Raw genomic sequence first — 20765 nt, forward strand, 5'->3', positions numbered from 1 at the left:
TTCAACTTTGGTCATGAATTAGATCAAAGGAGAATTAACCCGGTTTGATACCAAATAGAGATTATGCGAGGAGGATTTCAACTTTCTTTACATAGGTTGATTTTCATCATATCCCTCAAGATGAAAACCGGATGGCAGATGCTCTTGCAATGTTGGCTTCAATGATCGTAGTAAAATATTGGAATGAGGTTCCCAATCTGACTGTGATGCGTCTTAATAGGCCAGATCATGTATTTGTTGTTGAAGAAGTCCAAGATGAGAAGCCGTGATATTTTGATATCAAGTGTTTCCTCCAAAGTCATATTTACCCGCCTGAGACATCTATGAAAGATAAGAAGACTTTGAGAAGATTAGCCGACAATTTCTACCTGAATGGTGATGTACTTTACAAGAGAAACTTCGATATGATTCTGCTCAGATGCATGGGTAAACACGAAGTAGACTTATTGATGATTGAAGTCCATGAAGGTTCCTTTGGTACTCATTCCAATGGACATGCAATGGCAAAGAAAATGTTGCGAGCATGTTACTATTGGCTGACAATGGAATCTGACTGTTGCAAGTTTGTGAAGAAATGCCACAAGTGTCAAATTTATGCAGATAAGATTCACGTTCCTCCGACACTGTTGAACGTCATTTCCTCTCCATGGCCCTTCTCCATGTGGGGAATTGATATGATTGGCATGATTGAGCCCAAAGCGCCGAATGGACATCGTTTCATTTTGGTGGCTATTGACTACTTCACAAAATAGGTTGAAGCGGCATCGTATGCAAAAATTAGGGATTATGGTAAGTAACTGCATCCTGCTGATCTTCAGTTTTGAAGACTTTCTTAAGCCCATTGTCGGATTCTGATCCCTAGTAACAGTCAAGAGCACAGTGGATATCAAGAGTTGGCAGGAGGATTAGTGATCATTGTATTCAATGTAACATTTTTCCATGTAAATTACCATTTTAAACTTTGTAAAGATCTATGGAGTCTTGTCATTTACAGACTACCATTCTGTTAAATAAAGTTGAGCTTTTATCCAATTGTTTCTACACTTATTAAATTCAGCCAAATAGTTTTAAATTTTATTATGATCATTTTGAAAATTAGAATTTCAATCAAAACATTTTTTTCTTAAACATATAAAAGTAGTAATTTTAAGCTATCGATTTCATTTAAAAGGAATATCAACAACGGGTTGAAAGCAATAAGCCCTAAATGTAGAGCATTATTGGTTCTCCCTAAAGCAGTAGGTGTGATTCCTCTTTCATCCTCAGCAACATGTTTAGTGCCCGATGTTTGTTGATTTCCCCATACGATTAATTCTCCGTTATCCCCAGCGGAGTTTAAGATCGTTCTCCAGCTGAGTGTGGATATTTCGTTACGACAGTTGGCACGACATCGACAAAACTTTGTTTTCTCCACCATCTGCCATCGGATTCGCTCCTAGTCAAAGTTCTCTCCTGGGTTCTGAGCAACTATTTGTATTTGATCCCCCTGTAGGGTTGTCTCTCATTTGATATGGTGTTGACCTAAAATTCCCCGCACGAATTGGTAGCAGTTCCTCATCAGATCTCCTCCTTTCTTCCCCAGCTAGGGTTGAACCTTTGGGATGTTGATCTATCTTCTCCAGAAGTTGTATCCCTCTTTAGTGGATTGGCCGAGAATTGTATCGATGATTTAAATTTGCGACATCTTTGTATCCTTTGTGATCGTTTTGTCAGCATAATCATCATATACATATACATATACATATATTCATATGACCGCATTATTGCACTTGTTGATTCATTCTTATGATTTTTATTCTCTGTCATGGTGGTACTTTATCCTCATCCAGGTTTGGTGTGTCTGTCCTCCTTCAATTGTAGAGTGTCAGCCCCTTAAGCAGAAAGACTTTAACCTTTCTCCTTTCCCCATCGAGTTTGTTTCCTCATGGATGGTTATTATTTCAGTTTCCTCCCCAGTTGATTATCTGGATGGAATTACTCCCCTTGAGTTATATCCTCATTGGGTTGAATCTTGATTGACCGTTTCTTTCTAGATCTTACCTAGATAGATATTTTTGGTCCCCTAAGAGTCTATTACCCAGTAACTGGTAATATTCTTCTTAGTTGACAATTCGTTACTTCCTACCCAATACCTGACAAAAGTAACCTTATTCTCCCCAGCGGATTCGTTTTCACGTTTCCCCAGGAAGTATATCCTTGATATGTTCATCCTAACCGATGACATATATTTTCTTCCCCTACTTCGAGTCTATCCTTGATATGTTCATCCTAACCGATGACTGATATTCTCATCTGTGGTATTCTATCTAGTAAAAAGGTAGTTGTAATCCCTATTTATTTCCCAGAGAGTTAATCATTGATATGCTCATCCTAACCGATGACGGGTTTCCTTCTCTTTGAGGTCTTCTGCCCAGTAAATGGTAGTTGTAAATCTTGCTTTTCTCCAATTTGCAGAGTTTATCCTTGATATGTTCATCCTAACCGGTGACGGATATCCTCTTTGAGGTCTTCTATCTAGTAACTGATAGATGTAATCCCTATTCTTCCCCTCGGAGTCTATCCTTGATATGTTCATCCTAACTGGTGACGAATATTCTCTTTAATGGTATTCTATTAAGCATTTGATAGATGTAGTTCCTACTTTTATTGTTCAGGTGGTTTATCCTTGATATGTTCATCTTAACCGATGACGGGTATCCTCCTTAACATCCCCAGGCAAGACTATCCTTGATATTTTCATCTTAGCCGGTGACGGATTTTCTTTCCTCTGAGTCTATCCTTGACATGTTCACTTTAATTACTGACGAATATTCTCTCTCTTTGGTCTTCTGCTCAGTAACCGGTAGTTGTAAATCCTATTTTCAGCTCTTCCCCATCAAGTCTATTCTTACCCAGTAACCAGTAATGAATTCACCTCCTGACGGCCCTCAGTGAGTCATCCTTGATATGTTTACCCTAACCGATAACAGATGTTCTCCATGTCAGATTTTATTATCTCCGTACCCAGTAACTGGTAGTGGATAATATATTTTTGCTCCTCCTACATTAAAGATTGTTTCTTCCCCAGTTGAGTTGAGTGCGTATTTCCTTAATGGAATCGCTTTTCCTACATGGTTCGAATATTTCAGTTTTATTCTGATCTATTTGTTCCCCTACAGATGTTCTTTCCCCCGACTGAGTCTTTCCATTTTCATAGAATTCCTTATGTCCCCTAGTAGTTTTTAAGTCATAGCCTGACATACGCATAACCCTTTGCCCCCCAAAGTCTCTGTCTCCCCCAGTGATTTTTCCTTACGGAATGCATAACACTTCTACGGATTTTCAGTCTCTCTGAATTCTTTTCCTTTGTGGCAATATTCCCCCACAGAGAGTTTATTTTTAGCATTCGTATCATATGCATCATGAGGTCTCTTAGGGATAAAAATTTATTTTTATATGTTGTTATTTAAGCCCATTCTACTGAGTCGGTATGAATATTTTAACCTTCACCTCCTCAGTTAGAATGTCCTTAAATAGGGGCAGCTGTAAGACCCCAATTTTGACCCTAAGATCCCTTATGTTATCTCATCATATGCATTAGAATTAGGATCATACCTTGGCGTTCTCCTTCCCCCCCCCCCCCCTCATCCATTGGGTTTGTATTGGGAGAGATCACCAAGCACCATGTGATTCTATCATACTTTGTATTTTATCATTTCCTAACCAAAATACCAAAAATATGTCTTTGCATTTGCCTAACTCTTTTGTAGGTAGGGCACTCGATCACCTTTGATCTATCAAGTTCACATTTAGGGTTTAAGACCCTCATTGCTATAAGCTTAACCAAAGAATGATCCACATTGGCTCTAGGCATCATATATGAGTCCCTATAGTCTTTACATGTTATTTTGATCAAGAATGCTTCAAGAGTTTGTGATTGGTTTGCCTTGGAAATCCTAGTTCATCTAGGTATCTTGTGTAACTTCTTCACCAAGCTTCTTTACCAATTGATCAAATATTTCAAGGGATACTTAAAAATTCATCATCTTATGCATATATGATCTCCCATGAGTTTGAAAAGTCAAGAGAATTGCAAGCTAGTAAGTTGGTTGATGGTGGTTGACTAGAGGAATTCATTTGATCAAAACTGAGGTCCCCTAGACCCTATCTCCTACAATGTTTATCATATGAAAATGATTCCAAGATAAAAGTTACTCTAAATGACATTCCAAACAACTTTCATGTTGAGGTCTAGAGCTAGTTTTTCTTGGATATTCATTTTTTATGTTGAAAGATTATAGGTCATTTTGTCTATACCCTAATTTGGAGGTCAACTTCCCAAGGCCATAACTTGCTCAATTTTTATGAGATGAAAGATTTACAAGTTGAAAAATCAAATTCAAGGTGTATAATTCAACTTTTATGTTTGTAGTAAGAGCTAATTCAACTTTTATGAGCATGTGATATGAGAATACATTATAGGTCATTTTGGACCAATACCATTGAACAAGTGATTTTCCTCAACTTCAAAAATGCATAACTCATTCATCCCAAATCCAAATGGGGTCAAATTTGTGACCATTTTGAAGGTTTTAGAAATAAATACAACTTTTATGAAGACACTTTTCTCATTTGAAGCTCACATAAAAAGTTAGCCAAGGTGGAATAATTGAACATATGGCTTGACACTTAGAATTTTTTTTGACATGTTCAAATTTCCAAATTTCCACCTCAAAATTCATCATGATAAAAGTTTCAAATAGAAAAGTGTTCAATATAAGAGTTGTTACCCTTGCTCTAACCTTTCCAAAGAGTCCAAATTTATTCATTTTTGATAAGGTTTGAGAGGTCTGCGCATAGTATGAACATGGCTGCATCATTTGGCAACGACCAATCTTCAAACAGCTACACACTTTTGCCTTGCACTCCAGTTTACATTCAGACTCAATTTCAGGTAATTGTGGACTTAATTGAGTAGCTTCATGGGCTGACACACCTATTCAAGCATGCATCATGCAATTGCCAAAATTGGAAACATTTTGAAAGGTGCAAATAACACTTGCTTGAGGTATAAATAAGAGGCCCTTGCATCAGATTTGAGGACCCTTGCGCGCCAGCTTTGCCTCCCACACTTGAAACCTTCACATTTGAAAGGAAAACCTGAGAATTTTCATTTGAAAATTGAGTTTGAATCTCACTGTTTGGGGATTTAAAAACTCCAGGATCCAAAGCTTTGTACCAATCCTAAGCCACTTCTACAAGCTTCCTAAGCAAGATCAAGCACGAATTAAAGCAAGAGAGATCAAGTTCTGCACATCATTGAAGGTATTTTCTAGATTTTTTCTTCTCTTCGATTCTCTCTCAATTCTCATCAATTCTCTTGGATCTTTGGTTGTTTGAAGTCCTACCAATGTAGGCAAGAAGATTGAGTTGCTTTGAGGCCAAATCAAAGCAACTCAGTTCATGTACCTCAAATTTCAACTCCATGTATCTCTCAATATACTCGGAGTTAGGTTGAATTGAGGTCAGATTCGTGATCAGTGCCATTTTTTCTTTAAGATCATGCCCTTCTTTTTCATTTCTGTGATGGTGATGAGAGAACTAGTCCGACCAAGATCGCCTGAGAAAACGACCGGTGGTTTACTCCAGCGGTGTGCTGGACAAGTTCTGAGCCACATGATCAAGCCTTTGCGTTTTAATCTTGAGCATTCCTTTTGATTACCAACTGTGTGACACGCTGACTTGAGTGTACCATGGAAGGCGTATTTTCATCCACTTGATCTGTCGCCTCAGTTAATGAGGGAGATCAAGTGGTCCACGTTTTTCTGATTAATTGATTTTCATTTTATTTGTTTTATTTTCACTAATTCATATTAAATTTAATATTGATCCAAAAAATATGAGAGTTTCACCAAATTTTTTAAAATAAATTCCTCTTTCATTTTCTGAATTAAAATTATTTTTTGGATCATTATTAATATTTTTCATGATTTAATTGATTTTGTGAATACAGCTTTGCCTCCCACACTTGAAACCTTCACATTTGAAAGGAAAACCTGAGAATTTTCATTTGAAAATTGAGTTTGAATCTTACTGTTTGGGGATTTAAAAACTCCAGGATCCAAAGCTTTGTACCAATCCTAAGCCACTTCTACAAGCTTCCTAAGCAAGATCAAGCACGAATTAAAGCAAGAGAGATCAAGTTCTGCACATCATTGAAGGTATTTTCTAGATTTTTTCTTCTCTTCGATTCTCTCTCAATTCTCATCAATTCTCTTGGATCTTTGGTTGTTTGAAGTCCTACCAATGTAGGCAAGAAGATTGAGTTGCTTTGAGGCCAAATCAAAGCAACTCAGTTCATGTACCTCAAATTTCAACTCCATGTATCTCTCAATATACTTGGAGTTAGGTTGAATTGAGGTCAGATTCGTGATCAGTGCCATTTTTTCTTTAAGATCATGCCCTTCTTTTTCATTTCTGTGATGGTGAAGAGAGAACTAGTCCGACCAAGATCGCTTGAGAAGACGACCGGTGGTTTGCTCCAGCGGTGTGCTGGACAACTTCTGAGCCACATGATCAAGCCTTTGTTTTATTTGTTTTATTTTCACTAATTCATATTAAATTTAATATTGATCCAAAAAATATGAGAGTTTCACCAAATTTTTTAAAATAAATTCCTCTTTCATTTTCTGAATTAAAATTATTTTTTGGATCATTATTAATATTTTTCATGATTTAATTGATTTTGTGAATACAGCTTTGCCTCCCACACTTGAAACCTTCACATTTGAAAGGAAAACCTGAGAATTTTCATTTGAAAATTGAGTTTGAATCTTACTGTTTGGGGATTTAAAAACTCCAGGATCCAAAGCTTTGTACCAATCCTAAGCCACTTCTACAAGCTTCCTAAGCAAGATCAAGCACGAATTAAAGCAAGAGAGATCAAGTTCTGCACATCATTGAAGGTATTTTCTAGATTTTTTCTTCTCTTCGATTCTCTCTCAATTCTCATCAATTCTCTTGGATCTTTGGTTGTTTGAAGTCCTACCAATGTAGGCAAGAAGATTGAGTTGCTTTGAGGCCAAATCAAAGCAACTCAGTTCATGTACCTCAAATTTCAACTCCATGTATCTCTCAATATACTTGGAGTTAGGTTGAATTGAGGTCAGATTCGTGATCAGTGCCATTTTTTCTTTAAGATCATGCCCTTCTTTTTCATTTCTGTGATGGTGAAGAGAGAACTAGTCCGACCAAGATCGCTTGAGAAGACGACCGGTGGTTTGCTCCAGCGGTGTGCTGGACAACTTCTGAGCCACATGATCAAGCCTTTGCGTTTTAATCTTGAGCATTCCTTTTGATTACCAACATTGTGGCGCGCTGACTTGAGTGTACCATGGAAGGCGTATTTTTATCCACTTGATCTGCCGCCTCAGTTAATGAGGGAGATCAAGTGGTCCATGTTTTTCTGATTAATTGATTTTCATTTTATTTGTTTTATGAGATTAATTACTATACACTGTCAGTGTAAAAAGTTTTACACCGTCGGTTTAAAAGTCAAACTTCTTTTAATATCCAACGTCTATAATTAAGTGATGGTGTAAAACCCTTTTACACTGGTTTTATTTTCACTAATTCATATTAAATTTAATATTGATCCAAAAAATATAAATTCCTGCATGGCCTTCCAAGAGGAGGCGCCAATACAGCTGGCGCCTATGTGTGTGTTACTTTTGAAAATAAAATTTAATTTTACAGCCAACAAGAATCAAACACACAACCTTTAGATCAATAGTGAAACATGTTACCATTGCACCACAGACCCTTCATGTTAATTTATTTCATCATATATTAAATGAGCCATTGTTCTTAGATCATAAGAGAAAGACACTAAATTTTTATTTTAAATTTTAATATCTTAAATATATGAATTATATTCTTCAATATTTATATAATTTATTTATAATCAATATAAATTGCTATTTCCATTTTAAATTATATGTTACTCCTATTTTGTAAAATATTTTGTTTTATATTTTAACCTTAAACATATTATTTTGTTTTATATTTTTTGAATTATTCAACCTTAAACATATTATTTTTTATATTAATTTTTACACAAAAATTCAAATAAGACTTCATAATATTTATTATAAATACAATTGAAAAATTATATTATTTTAAATATAATATATTTTTAAATATTATATTACTTTTTATAAATAATATAATATATTAATACATGTCTAAGTTATATAAAATAATACTTAAATATTTAATATAAAAAAAATTAATAAAATATAAATACATTATAAAATAAAACACAAAATAATTGAATATTAATTTGAATATATTAATATATAATATTTTTAAAAATTAAAGAATAGAGATAAAATTTAATAAAATGAAAAAAGAACAATATATGATTTTTTTTTAAAATAACCATGTTTTTCATTTTATTAAATTTTATCTCTATTCTTTAATATATTGTTCTTTTTTCATTTTATTAAATTTTATCTCTATTCTTTAATTTTTAAAAATATTACATATTAATATATTCAAATTAATATTCAATTATTTTGTGTTTTATTTTATAATGTATTTATATTTTATTAATTTTTTATATATTAAATATTTAAGTATTATTTTATATAACTTAGACATGTATTAATATATTATATTATTTATAAAAAGTAATATAATATTTAATAATATATTATATTTAAAATAATATAATTTTTCAATTGTATTTATAATAAATATTATGAAGTTTTATTTGAATTTTTGTGTAAAAATTAATATAAAAAATAATATGTTTAAGGTTGAATAATTCAAAAAATATAAAACAAAATAATATGTTTAAGGTTAAAATATAAAACAAAATATTTTACAAAATAGGAGTAACATATAATTTAAAATGGAAATAGCAATTTGTATTGATTATAAATAAATTATATAAATATTGAAGAATATAATTCATATATTTAAGATATTAAAATTTAAAATAAAAATTTAGTGTCTCTTATGATCTAAGAACAATGACTCATTAAATATATGATGAAACAAATTAACATGAAGGGTTTGTTGTGCAATGGTAACGTGTTTCACTATTGATCCAAAGGTTGTGTTTTTGATTCTTGTTGGCTGCAAAATTAAATTTTATTTTCAAAAGAAACACACACACATGCGCCAGCTGTATTGGCGCCTCTTCATGAGGCCCAATGCATGTGCGCCAATGCATTTTGTTATTTTCGTATTTTTTTTGAAAAACATGGTTATTTTAAAAAAAATCATTAAAAATACTTTTAAGTTTCCAAAAATTCTGAATTTTTTTCTTCAAGGTCCTTTGACCTTGTTTGACCTATGATAAATCTCGTGGCTATTTCTTTGATGTTTTGATGAGGTTTTAGGAAATTGACCAACCATAATTTAATTTAATTCATATTTTTATTATTTTTAATTGATTAAATGTTAAATAAAATGTGTAGAGCCATTTTTAATTGACTTTGTGAGTTTGACTTGTGTTATTGGACCTTGGTCAAGGTTGATTTAACTTTTCTAGGTTAAGATCATTGGATTTAGGGGATTGATGGAATGTATAATTCATCTCCCAAAATGAATGAATGATCTTAATTTTGTAAAAGTCCTCCTTTGACCAATTTGTGTTTGATCCATTTTCCCTCCCTCTTCATCTCATTCCCTTTCTTTATTCATTCATGTCATGGACCTATAATATCTTTATATCTTAAGGCTAGTTGATTGCAAAATCAACATAAGTATGGATGAGATTAGGTCCCCCACTTTGCATATTCTTTTTGTGTGTGGTATGTTTCATGAGCATAGTCCATTATACTATGTCTCTAACATGCCGCTAAATTTTGACACAAAAGGCATAACATTCTAGTTAGTGAGATTGTAAGTCTCCCATCTTTCACGGTATTGTGTGGAAATTTGGCATTTTTTCCTTCCTTTGGAAGATGTCTTGGTTCAAGGATCCATGCTTGTGATAAGTGGGTTGAGTGTTCTCCAAAGAATGACTTAAACAAAAGCAAAGCAAAAGCAATACTAACTTCTAATACACTAACAACTAATCTTTAATTTCAAGTCATTTACTTTAAATGCACTTTAATTTTTAAGCTTTATCCATTTGCCATTATTCATACCATTCAAGTTGTTTACTTTAATGTCATTTTCCCTTTGTCCACTTAGACCATATTTTATGATATATTGTGTTTGTATATACTTGCTTGTTTGTGTGGTCTTTTGACTTTAATGTACATAATAAGAACAAAAACCCTAAAAAACATCTTGTGTGGACTGTTGTTTTGATCTGAGACTATTGGACTTAGAATTTAGGCAACATTCCCTATGCAAAGGACTTGGCCAATGCCAACTTTCATGAAACCAAATGCTTGTGAAATGAACATTCATCTGATACAACATTGGAGATCCATTTGAGTTCATCTGCAACATGATTATAGTGAAGCTGTTATTTTTAACCTGTGCATAATGCCATATATGAAGTCATCTGATACATGGGCAATTATGAGGAAGATCATGGAGTTGCTAAGCTTGGATGTGACTATCTTTATTTGATGCCTTGCTCTTCAACTTGCTGTTTGTATATTGATTGTTGCTTGACTCTAAAGTCCAAGGGAATTTTGAGTTTTTATATGACATTCTTGTCTATTGGATTGCAGCCCATTGGTCAGATTTTTTCAACTCTTAACGTTTAAGTTTATGCTTAGGATTAGTCTCTTCATCTCCTTCCCACTTCTTTCATTTCAAAATCTCTCCCTCTTTTAAAAATCTTCTTTGCTTGTGTCTGATTTCTAAAACTTTGACCATATTGCAAATTAGAAACCTTGCTCTTATGTCATTGTATTTTCAAACTTTTTTTTAATCAAACTTGTGAATAAACTTAATCATACTTTACTTAAAATTTCAAAAGCCAAAAGAATTAACACTCATTTAAACCATTTTTAGGCCCTTGTGCCTTTGTTAAACTTAAATTTTTATTAAAAGCAATGTACTCACTTTGAAATTGATACCACGAACTACGAGGTTTTGATCTCTCATTTTATGTTGGTACGTAGGCACAAGTCCGAAGGTCTTGTCAAACGCAAAAATATAATTAATGAATTCTCTTCTCATCCCCCACTCTATTTATTGCAAACATCATTTGTACAAAAACACATATGCACACAAAAAAGGCTCCCTAAGAGTATCTAGGACACTTTGGGTGCTAACACCTTCCCTCTGTGTAACCAACCCCCTTACCTGTAATCTCTGGCATTTTATTAGTTTTGATTTGAAAACTTCTTATCTTTTTTAAGTTTTATTCGTACTTTTCCCTTTTCCTTTGGAAACAATAAAAACGCGGTGACGACTCTGGTTTTATTGACGTCTAGCTTATCCATAGCTTGATAGTCATGAATTTACCGCTACAAATATTTACTAGCCACATCGGTTCCAATCTCGCCATCATCTTTTATCTAGATAAGCTTTGATCTTTGTAAATTTAAAAAATAAAATTGAATTTGATTTTGTTAAAGTTGATCCAACATGGAAATATCATCAAAATGAGTTAGATAACTATAATGTTCTACATAAAATTAATAGATCACACATTTTTTCATCGCAAAAACTTCATTTAAATAGAGATCAATAATATTAATGTCCTTTTTGAGGTTACAAAAGGCAAGAACTTCATTTAAATAGAGATCACTAATATTAATGTCCTTTTTGAGGTTAGAAAAGGCATGTTTGAATTTCATTTTCGCAATTCTCTTATTCTTTATTTGATGGAGACCATTTAAATCCTTTAAAGATAAATTAAAAATACTTAAAAAAAATATTTTAGATCAATAAAAGGTGCTACCTTGCATTCCATCATTCCATAATCAACATGAGAAGTTACCGATCAATTTTTGAAAACATTTGGTTAAGAACCAAAAGACAAAGATATAAGAAAAACAAAAAAACAAAAAAATAAAGATATAAGAGAAATTGAGATTTAATTTATAAATGTCCAACCAATTTTTTTTCATTCCATTAATTAATACAATATTTGTAAAATAACTCATATTTTTCATTTTTATACAACATTATTTATATTTTATAATTTATGTAAAATTATTAAAATGAAATATAATTTGAAATAGAATATATATTTGATAAGAGATTAATTACTATGCACTAACAATGTAAAAAGATTTACACTGTCGATTAATCACTATCACCCGTTTGCATTATTTTATATATTTTTAAAATAAAAGTCAAATTTATTTTAGTATCCAACGTCTAAAATTTATTAATTCGGTATATTTTAATTAAATCTATTTTATAAATTAATTATTTCCAATTTTTTCCATTAATCTCATAAAATAATGAAATTGGATGAAAGTTTTAAAACATTTCTTATTGCAGAAATAAATCTTAAAATAATTCTATGTCGTATAAATAATAAAGGAAGCCCGAGAATGTTATTTTCATTTCATCTGTGTTAGTGAGAGAAACCTTAATTTCTCTCTTCTCTCGGCAACTCTCAAACCCCTATTGCGTATTTTGCAATCGACCCACTCATGGCCAACAGTAACCTTCCTCGAAGAATCATCAAGGTTCGTTTCTCTTTCTTTGTTAAGATCCCTATTTTATATGATCGATTAATTTTTTCGATTTGAAAACCTAGAATAGTTGAAATCTGTTTGTGGTAACTTGTTCAAACGATTTTTTTTGAGTTTTACAACTATGATAAGCTTGATTGGAAAACCTAGCTTAATTCAAAGTCATGTGTGCTTAATCCTAGATTCAGTTCTACCGTTTTGGCTTTTTTTGATCTTTGTTGGTTATGAATTGTAGTGTTTGGTTTGCTTTTCTTCGTTTTGTGTTTGATTTTGATCTTTGTGAAATTTTTGCTCACTCTTTTTGCTTTGATCTCATCAGGAAACGCAGCGTTTGCTCAGTGAGCCAGGTAATTTTTTGTGGTTTTTGATTTTGTTTTAATATTTAGTATTTTTGTAAGGAACTTGATTTTATGTTGGTGATTTATGATTTATGCTAAATGTTTTTTCCTTGTTGTTTTTGTTTGGCTGTGTTGTTTTATTATACTTGGTTTGATGATGCAGCGCCGGGAATTAGTGCGTCCCCTTCGGAAGACAATATGCGGTATTTCAATGTGATGATCCTCGGCCCAACTCAGTCTCCTTATGAAGGTAGTGATGACCCTAACAACTTGGTTTTACACCTAGAAATGCATAGTTATTTTAATATTTGCTTGAAATGGGAAGGAAATTGACTTCCCGATTTATTTGGGGCATTTGAGTATTGTTTTGTTGCTTTCTATAAATAATTATTCTCCTTCATGCAGACTTATTTTGGGAATGAATATGAAAGGATACTGTTTCATTTTGAATTGATATTTCAGCTTTTTACGTCTTTTTCAATCCAGTGTTGTTGTTGCGGGATAGCGGTCCATGGCGGAGAGCCCAAACCCCGCCATACCAGCCGCTTTGTGGGCGCCGTCACATAGCGGATAATGGTGGAAAACCCCGCAATATTTGCTGATATTTACCATTGCGGCGAGCCCAAAAACTGCCATGTATATCCACCATAGTGGCCATGGCGCCGCAATTTGATAACCCTGGGTTCAACATTAGCTGTTTGATGCTACAAGAAGCCTTCTAGTTATAGTAAATGTTATTCTGTTAATAGTTGTGTTGGGCAACCTGATTGAGCAATGGGGTTGAAATGGAAGTATCATGTCGATTCATTTTAGTTGTTAATTATTTTAAAATATCTGATTCTAACAGCTGTCTTGTCTTCTTATCATGTGTTTAACCTCTGCCTACACCAAGTCGAACTCTTTTCTAAGTGCATCATCTTGGTGCACATGGCTATCCTCTATGCTTATCACTGAGCTGGAGATTTTTTTCTGACTACTATTTGCATTATATTTACAACAACTTTCACCACAGATATGGACAAATAGTCAATAGTCAATTACTATAGGTTGTTGTTCTCGTGCACATGGAAAGTACTTTATAGCTGCTTGTGCAGGTTGACACTGTTAGGTAATACAAAGTAACAGCTTTTTTCCAAAACATTTGTTAATGACCAAACTAAATTAAATGTAGTTCGTGTTATGAGCAGTGCTTTTCACCTACAAAGTTCGAAATGGTTATTATATTAGAGTCAAATCACAAACTGTGTTGGATAATTAGATACTATTGGATACTTATAAGTTATACCTACATTTTTCAATATTGTTTTTGCATTTTCCCACCTTTCCTAACGGTGGTATACCTAATGATTTTTCTACAATGACTGCTACTGATTTGCTAAAGTTTGAGATATGGATGTCTTTTTTTTTTCTTTCCAAATTAAGGTTTGATGTGCTTGGTTGTTCATATTACATTAATACTGCATGTTTATAATTGTATCTTAACACACATGCTGTATAATTTTACCACATCTATGCAACATTTGTGTCCCATGCGTGTATACTCCTCTAATCAGTTTTAAGTGGATAACTTACAAGCTTATTTCTTTGAATGTAATTGTGCTTTGGTGCACCAAGTGGTTGGTTTGTTGAGGTCAAACATTAGAATTTAAAATAGAAGAGCTAATAAGTTAAAAAGTTTGGGTTGATTAAATGGATGGTTACTATACTCAAATCCTTGTTAGTGTGAGTCATCTATTTTGCTCTTTATTTTGCCCTTATTTTAAAGCCATAATGGTTCTATATCTACTAGTAAGACAGTTCAGTCATGCATGACTTAAAGCACTTGATTTGATTAATTGTGGAAGATTATACTCTTTTCATCACTTTTCCTTTTCAAGAAGTGGACACCTTATAAGCTTATAGGTCGCGTCATACTGATAGTGCACCATGCAGTTCAAATAGAATGCTTGGTGTGTCTCATGGTAGCCCCTCCTCATCTTTTAGGATTTGGAAAGGAATAGATTACTGAATAAGGATTAGCTTGTTGATGCTGGATTTTTGTTAATTCTCTTTTACCTCTCAATAAAACGCCGCACATTCACTAATATTCAAGTTTCTTGTTTGTATTATTAGGGGGGGTTTTCAAGCTAGAACTATTTTTGCCAGAAGAATATCCAATGGCTGCTCCCAAGGTACTTGATTTAACCGTTTCCATTTTTTTTCATCTGCTGTGGTATTATTTTGGTGTGAACTGTTATGTTTCTGCTGTGGTATTATTTTGGTGTGAACTGTTATGTTTCTGCTGTGGTATTATTTTGGTGTGAACTGTTATGTTTCTGCTGTATTCTTCTCTTCCGAGAAGAATATAATTTAGTTTTATTTGTAAATTTTTAAAGGGTTTTAGTTACTATATTTTTCATGCATTGATATTTGATGATCTAATAGGACGCACTTATGCAAACCTTGTCTTGTCCTTCATATGTCCCCAACTGGTGTGTGTGTGTGTGTGTGTAATACTAAACTTTATATATAAAGTCATATCAACTTTTTTCTATGTCATTTGATATTTCAGAGGTAGTTCAGTTGAAGATTCAATCACCTAACTTTTTACTTATATGCTTTCAGCTAAAAAGTAGTTTCTCCTTCATTTGTTAGCTTATCCTATACATTTAACCGAAAAAGTCATAACATGCTTTTATTTTGTAATGAAATTGAAATATTTTCTTAAAAAGCTGGGATGGAATATAATGCTTAACTTTCCTATGTTGTCTAGGATACTCATTTGTAAATTTTGAGGCCATTGCTAATTCAAGTGTTTTAGTATAAGAATGTATCTCGGCTCTTCTGTGTATCTGATAGTGTTTTAGGTCAATCTTTTAAAAACTGTCTCGGTTACCAACTCAGCAAGGTCATTGGTTCACTGATTGAATTTGAACCACATGACTTAACTAGATTATTAAACCAAACTGACTTGCTCGTTTAATCTGATTTCTAAAAAAGATTGTATGGTATTAATAAAACTAGATTGAACCGGGTGACTCAATATCTAAAAAATGAAAAACTCAAGTCTCCTATAAAATATCAAAAATACATTTCATCAAAACCATAACATGTATACCCAAATAAATTCATACCATATTTATATCAATATTAAAATTCATCTTAAAAATGTATTTATATGATTAAATTTTGTAAATGTGTATTATAAAAAATGTGGTATAATAACACAACAATATCATGAAAAATGGCTGGTTAGTTACTTAAATCTTGTGACTTGTAGTCTATCTTTGAATATGCGGAAACTATGTCTTAAAATCCTTATACTTAATATATACTACTGTTGTCCCTAAATCTAAGACCGTCTTGATAAAATCACTGGAAGTAAGTAAGTTGGTGGCATGGTGGTATTAAATTTGCTATATTTTTTTGTAAATTTATCCTTCAAGAAAGAGAATTGGTTTATATCCCCATTTAGCAGTTGTTTTATCCTTCAGGGATGGAGGTAGTAATGTATTAATCAATATGCTTCAGCATAAAACAACTGCTAAATGGCTTATTGGTTGCGTAAGGTGCATGCTGCTAAATTGACTGGGTTTGAATCTGGACTATGGTTTGTTGCATAATTTGCATTTTTTATTCCTCAATACATTTTGACCAGTTTAATGACCTCAAAGCGGATTAACAGCATTTCCGGTCCTTAAATCTACTCGTACTGGAGATGTCTAGCAGGAGGTTCTTTTTATTGTTTTGATTCTGAAGGATAATTTAATTATGTCTCCACTAAGAATTGTGATTATGTGGTGTTCTCTTTCTTTTTTGGCTTTGATTCTTGTGATAATAAACCTTAGGAAAAATTTAGCGTGCCTTTTTATCTAAAAAAATCTCTAATCATTCTTATTCCTTATTCAATCATGCTTTGCTTCTTCCAGGTTAGGTTCCTGACAAAAATATATCACCCTAACATTGATAAGGTATGCTTTGTTTCCCTTACTTTTAATTTCTTCTTTGATGACAACTTTTCATACAAGTTAAAGTTTGATGCAGCTTGGCAGAATATGTCTTGATATTCTGAAAGATAAGTGGAGTCCTGCCCTTCAGATTCGCACTGTTCTTTTGAGGTAATTTAATTTTCATCTTTTACACTCTTGGATATACTTTTTGATTGAGCAATTCATTTCCTGAAAAACTTCAGTAAATAGGCCATGTGTGAGAGGTTTTCAATTCTGAAAAAGAAATGTTATAAAACTAATTTTTTTATGCATTATCTTAAATAATTTTTAAACCATCAATTTACTGGTTAATTGCATGAGAGAGGGACGGGGGAGCAAGAAGTAACACAGATTGTTTGTGGTGACTTGCTCAGTTTGTATGTGACGGGTCCAGGTGGATCTTGGTTTTGATTTCTGAGTTGGATGGACAAAATATTGTGGAAAGACAGCTATTGTAAAATTAATCTGCACTGAGTTAGGTATAATATTTTACTGATAATGTAAATTTTGTTGGCCCTATTATAGTATTCAAGCTCTTTTGAGTGCACCAAACCCAGATGATCCACTTTCTGAGAACATTGCCAAGCATTGGAAATCTAATGAGGCTGAGGCTGTTGAGACAGGTATCTCTCTTCTACTAGCTTGATTACATCAAAGTTTCTTGTTTTTTAATTATGGCATCAAACATGCCATGTGACCGTATAGTCAGTCTCTTATGTAAATTGTGGTATTTTTTCATCTGCAGCCAAGGAGTGGACCAGATTATATGCCAGTGGCGCTTGACAATTGGGTGGATACTTTTGGTCTCAAATAACAATAGTGGAAGTGTATGCTATTAACTATCAAATTGAAAATGGAAAAATTTAGAGGAATTGTCTAATACTATTTTGGAGTCCATATTCCTCCTAGTTTCCTGTTACATGTCTATTGGAACTTGTATGAATATGAGATATTGTGTCAAAAGTTTAAAACTCCATCTTCAACAGCTAAATGTAATTTGGGATTCTCAACTGATACTTTTGAATAATCATTTCTCTTGGTTTGTCTTCATTACACCATGCATTTGGCTTCTCTTAAGGGAAGAGTGAGTGCCCTTTAAAGGGAAAGTATGGAATCATAGCTGATTAATTGAAAAATCAACTGTAGTATAATATTCTGAGCTGTGGAATTTTTCAATAATCAGCTATAACTTACACTTCTTTTATCAATTTTAATAATCTCACTTTCCTCAGAGAAGTCAAATCCATTGCCTTGTGAATCCATGTTTGGTGTTTGGTTGTGAAACAGAAATTATCTCAAAGCAAGATGTTTGTGTCCAAACGGTAAAGGATGGTTATGTTTTGTGAAAAGAGATTTGTTTTGGGTCCATTATAAACTTTTCCTAATTAATTTGATTTGATTGAATTGATTATGCCCTGCTGGAATTAGTGATTGTTTGATAAATATAATTTGGCGTTTACTGTAAATTGTGTGATTGTCGTTATGTGGCCAAAACGTGCGTAGACGGTGTGCATCAGCGATTGCAAGTCTGTCATGATATTGACACCTATAAAGCATTTAACTGCCTACAATTGTTCTGGTCCATAGAAATCACACATTAAACACTAAGGTCCATTACTTGCAATTTTGCCTGCAATGGTCAAACTCACGAAATCTATTTTCATATGTTCAGAAATTTTGATTTGTTCGACTGAAAGTCAATTTGCAAGAAAAACAAGCCTTTTGATTTTCTTGCTCTTGCATCAGTCTAGATCGCTAGGATTGTTGATGGAGTAATCTAATCTAAATAACATTTCAAGGTTATAATGGATCCTAGAATATTAGGTGATGGGGTAAAATGAGAAGAAAAAAGGAAAAAGGAGTGAATGATTCATTCAAAGTACATAAAAATGATATGCTAGATTACCCTTAACATGTAAGAAAGGTTATGTTATGTCACAATGAAAAATTTGTAGGACAAAAGGTGAGACCAGCTACGACAAAGTAACATCATGTATGACATACACAATAGTAGCACGAAATTGAAACTTCCATGCAATTGCAAGCCATCATTAGTTATAAGAAAGAGAAGAAAAACCAACCAAGAAAACGACCTTCAAAACATCATATCCATAGTTCAAAACCAAACTAAACGACACTTTCTTCTCTTCTCATCATTCTCTTTCTTCTTAAAGTCCTTAGCATGGGAACCAAACTACAATTTCAACCCCAACAGCTATATTTCCTATTTCAGCTTCCTTTAATTATGTTGTCGTACACCGTACGTTTTCCACAGTAACATATATACTGTACATCAATTATTTATTTAATATAATTAAAAAGTAACTATTAATAGAATTTAATATTTGTTTATTCGGTTCCATTTTTGTGTGTTGGGGCACAAGACATTAGGCATAGGCATGGCAAGTCACTTTCTGTTTGCTGTGTCCTTTCTATAATTTTCACTTTACAGCGCACGTGTGGCCCACGTGATTGCCAATGCTTCTTGCTTTTTAACCGTTGGATTCAACTCGCCGACATATTACATGTTTCATAACTTTGAGATAATCAAGATTCCTAAACATTCAATTGAAATACTCCTCACCCTCAAACACTTCTCAAAAAAATAAAATAAAAAATAAAATTATATAATCCAATAAATTAATTTAGTGGAAGAGATGTGTAGTTTTAAAACTTTTGTATTAGGTTAGATCACTATTGTTATTATCAAATAATAATTAAAAAAGTAATTGCTATATTTAATCTTATAATTAAAAATTTAGTTGAGTTGAATTTTGAAGACTTATCAAGTAAAAAAAACAAGCATTTAAGAGTAGAGTTAAATTCTTATTATGACTTTGTAACATTGTTATAGTTCTAAGTCGTCCATACTAAAAGTAAATTTGAAACTTAATATGTGTAAACATAGTTAATTTTTGTTGACTTTATGCTTCCTTTCAATAAACATTGTCACCAAGATGGAAAGTTAAAATTGTTTTCTATTAGAATATGTGAATGTTCTGTTTACCTTATTAGAATTGTACCTTTTATATTTAGTTTATTTTATATAGAATAAAAAATATTGTATTTATGAGAATTTTTTTAGCAATTGACAATGATGTTTAGATTGAATTTGATCTTTTAATTTTGTGTGTAAAGAATCTTTAAACATGTTTGCCTTTAATGAAATTGTAACAACTCTTGCCACATGTTGAGAAAAATCAATAAAAAATAAAAATAAAAGAAACAATCACAACACAAACAATACAAAGATATAACAAAAATATAATGTGAAAATTTTAAAATCGAAAAAAAATTATGGCTGTTGTTAAATGATAATCAAAGAATAATATTATTTAAAAATTGTTATAACATATAATTTATTCTCAATCATTCTTAGATCCACGGTATACCCACACTTTTAAAATAAATATTTAATGTTTTTTATAATACTCTAACACAAAAATATAAAAGAATAAAAAATATCTAATACAAACTTAAATATTTTTACCTAATGCATTTTATAATACAAAACTTGAATTTTTATATGGTTTTGGATCGTCTCTTCTTTTACAAAACTAAACGAATATGATTTCTTTAATATATATAATATCAACCAACACCAACAATCTTCACCTTTATTAAAAATAATACACCAATACCCATTGTCTTCATCAATAATTATAGTTTAAAAGAACTATCATAGTCAACTATAAAGAGTACAATCATTTGAAGCTACACAACTTCAAGAATTTTTAAGTTGCCTTCATCGGCAATCATAGTTCCAAAACCATCATACTCCAATAAAAGAGTAATATATTTTACTTGAAGGTAAACCACTTCAAAAAATTTCACATGTCAAAAATCAGGTTGAAAAC

General features: G+C 32.3%; 1 protein-coding gene across 1 annotated transcript; it reads left to right on the forward strand.

Annotated features, from left to right (window-relative positions):
- Window positions 1-12436: 12436 nt before the first annotated feature.
- On the forward strand, window positions 12437-17958 carry LOC127086245 (ubiquitin-conjugating enzyme E2 35). The gene is made up of 8 exons (XM_051026957.1): window positions 12437-12596; window positions 12922-12949; window positions 13104-13190; window positions 15053-15111; window positions 16849-16890; window positions 16964-17037; window positions 17434-17531; window positions 17654-17958. Exons 1-8 carry the CDS (start codon window positions 12561-12563, stop codon window positions 17689-17691), a joined length of 462 nt encoding a protein of 153 aa, XP_050882914.1. The 5' UTR covers window positions 12437-12560; the 3' UTR covers window positions 17692-17958.
- The last annotated feature ends 2807 nt before the right edge of the window (window positions 17959-20765 follow it).

This window comes from Lathyrus oleraceus, chromosome 5, assembly GCF_024323335.1.
Source record: "Lathyrus oleraceus cultivar Zhongwan6 chromosome 5, CAAS_Psat_ZW6_1.0, whole genome shotgun sequence".
NCBI classification, from domain to species: Eukaryota; Viridiplantae; Streptophyta; class Magnoliopsida; order Fabales; family Fabaceae; genus Lathyrus; species Lathyrus oleraceus.

Bases quoted from the DNA above. Each gene is read 5' to 3' on its own strand.
- LOC127086245 (XM_051026957.1), top strand. From the start codon at position 12,561: ATGGCCAACAGTAACCTTCCTCGAAGAATCATCAAG. The intron at 15,112-16,848 runs GTACTTGATTTA...TGCTTCTTCCAG, and splicing joins ATCCAATGGCTGCTCCCAAG to GTTAGGTTCCTGACAAAAAT. The intron at 17,038-17,433 runs GTAATTTAATTT...GCCCTATTATAG, and splicing joins ATTCGCACTGTTCTTTTGAG to TATTCAAGCTCTTTTGAGTG.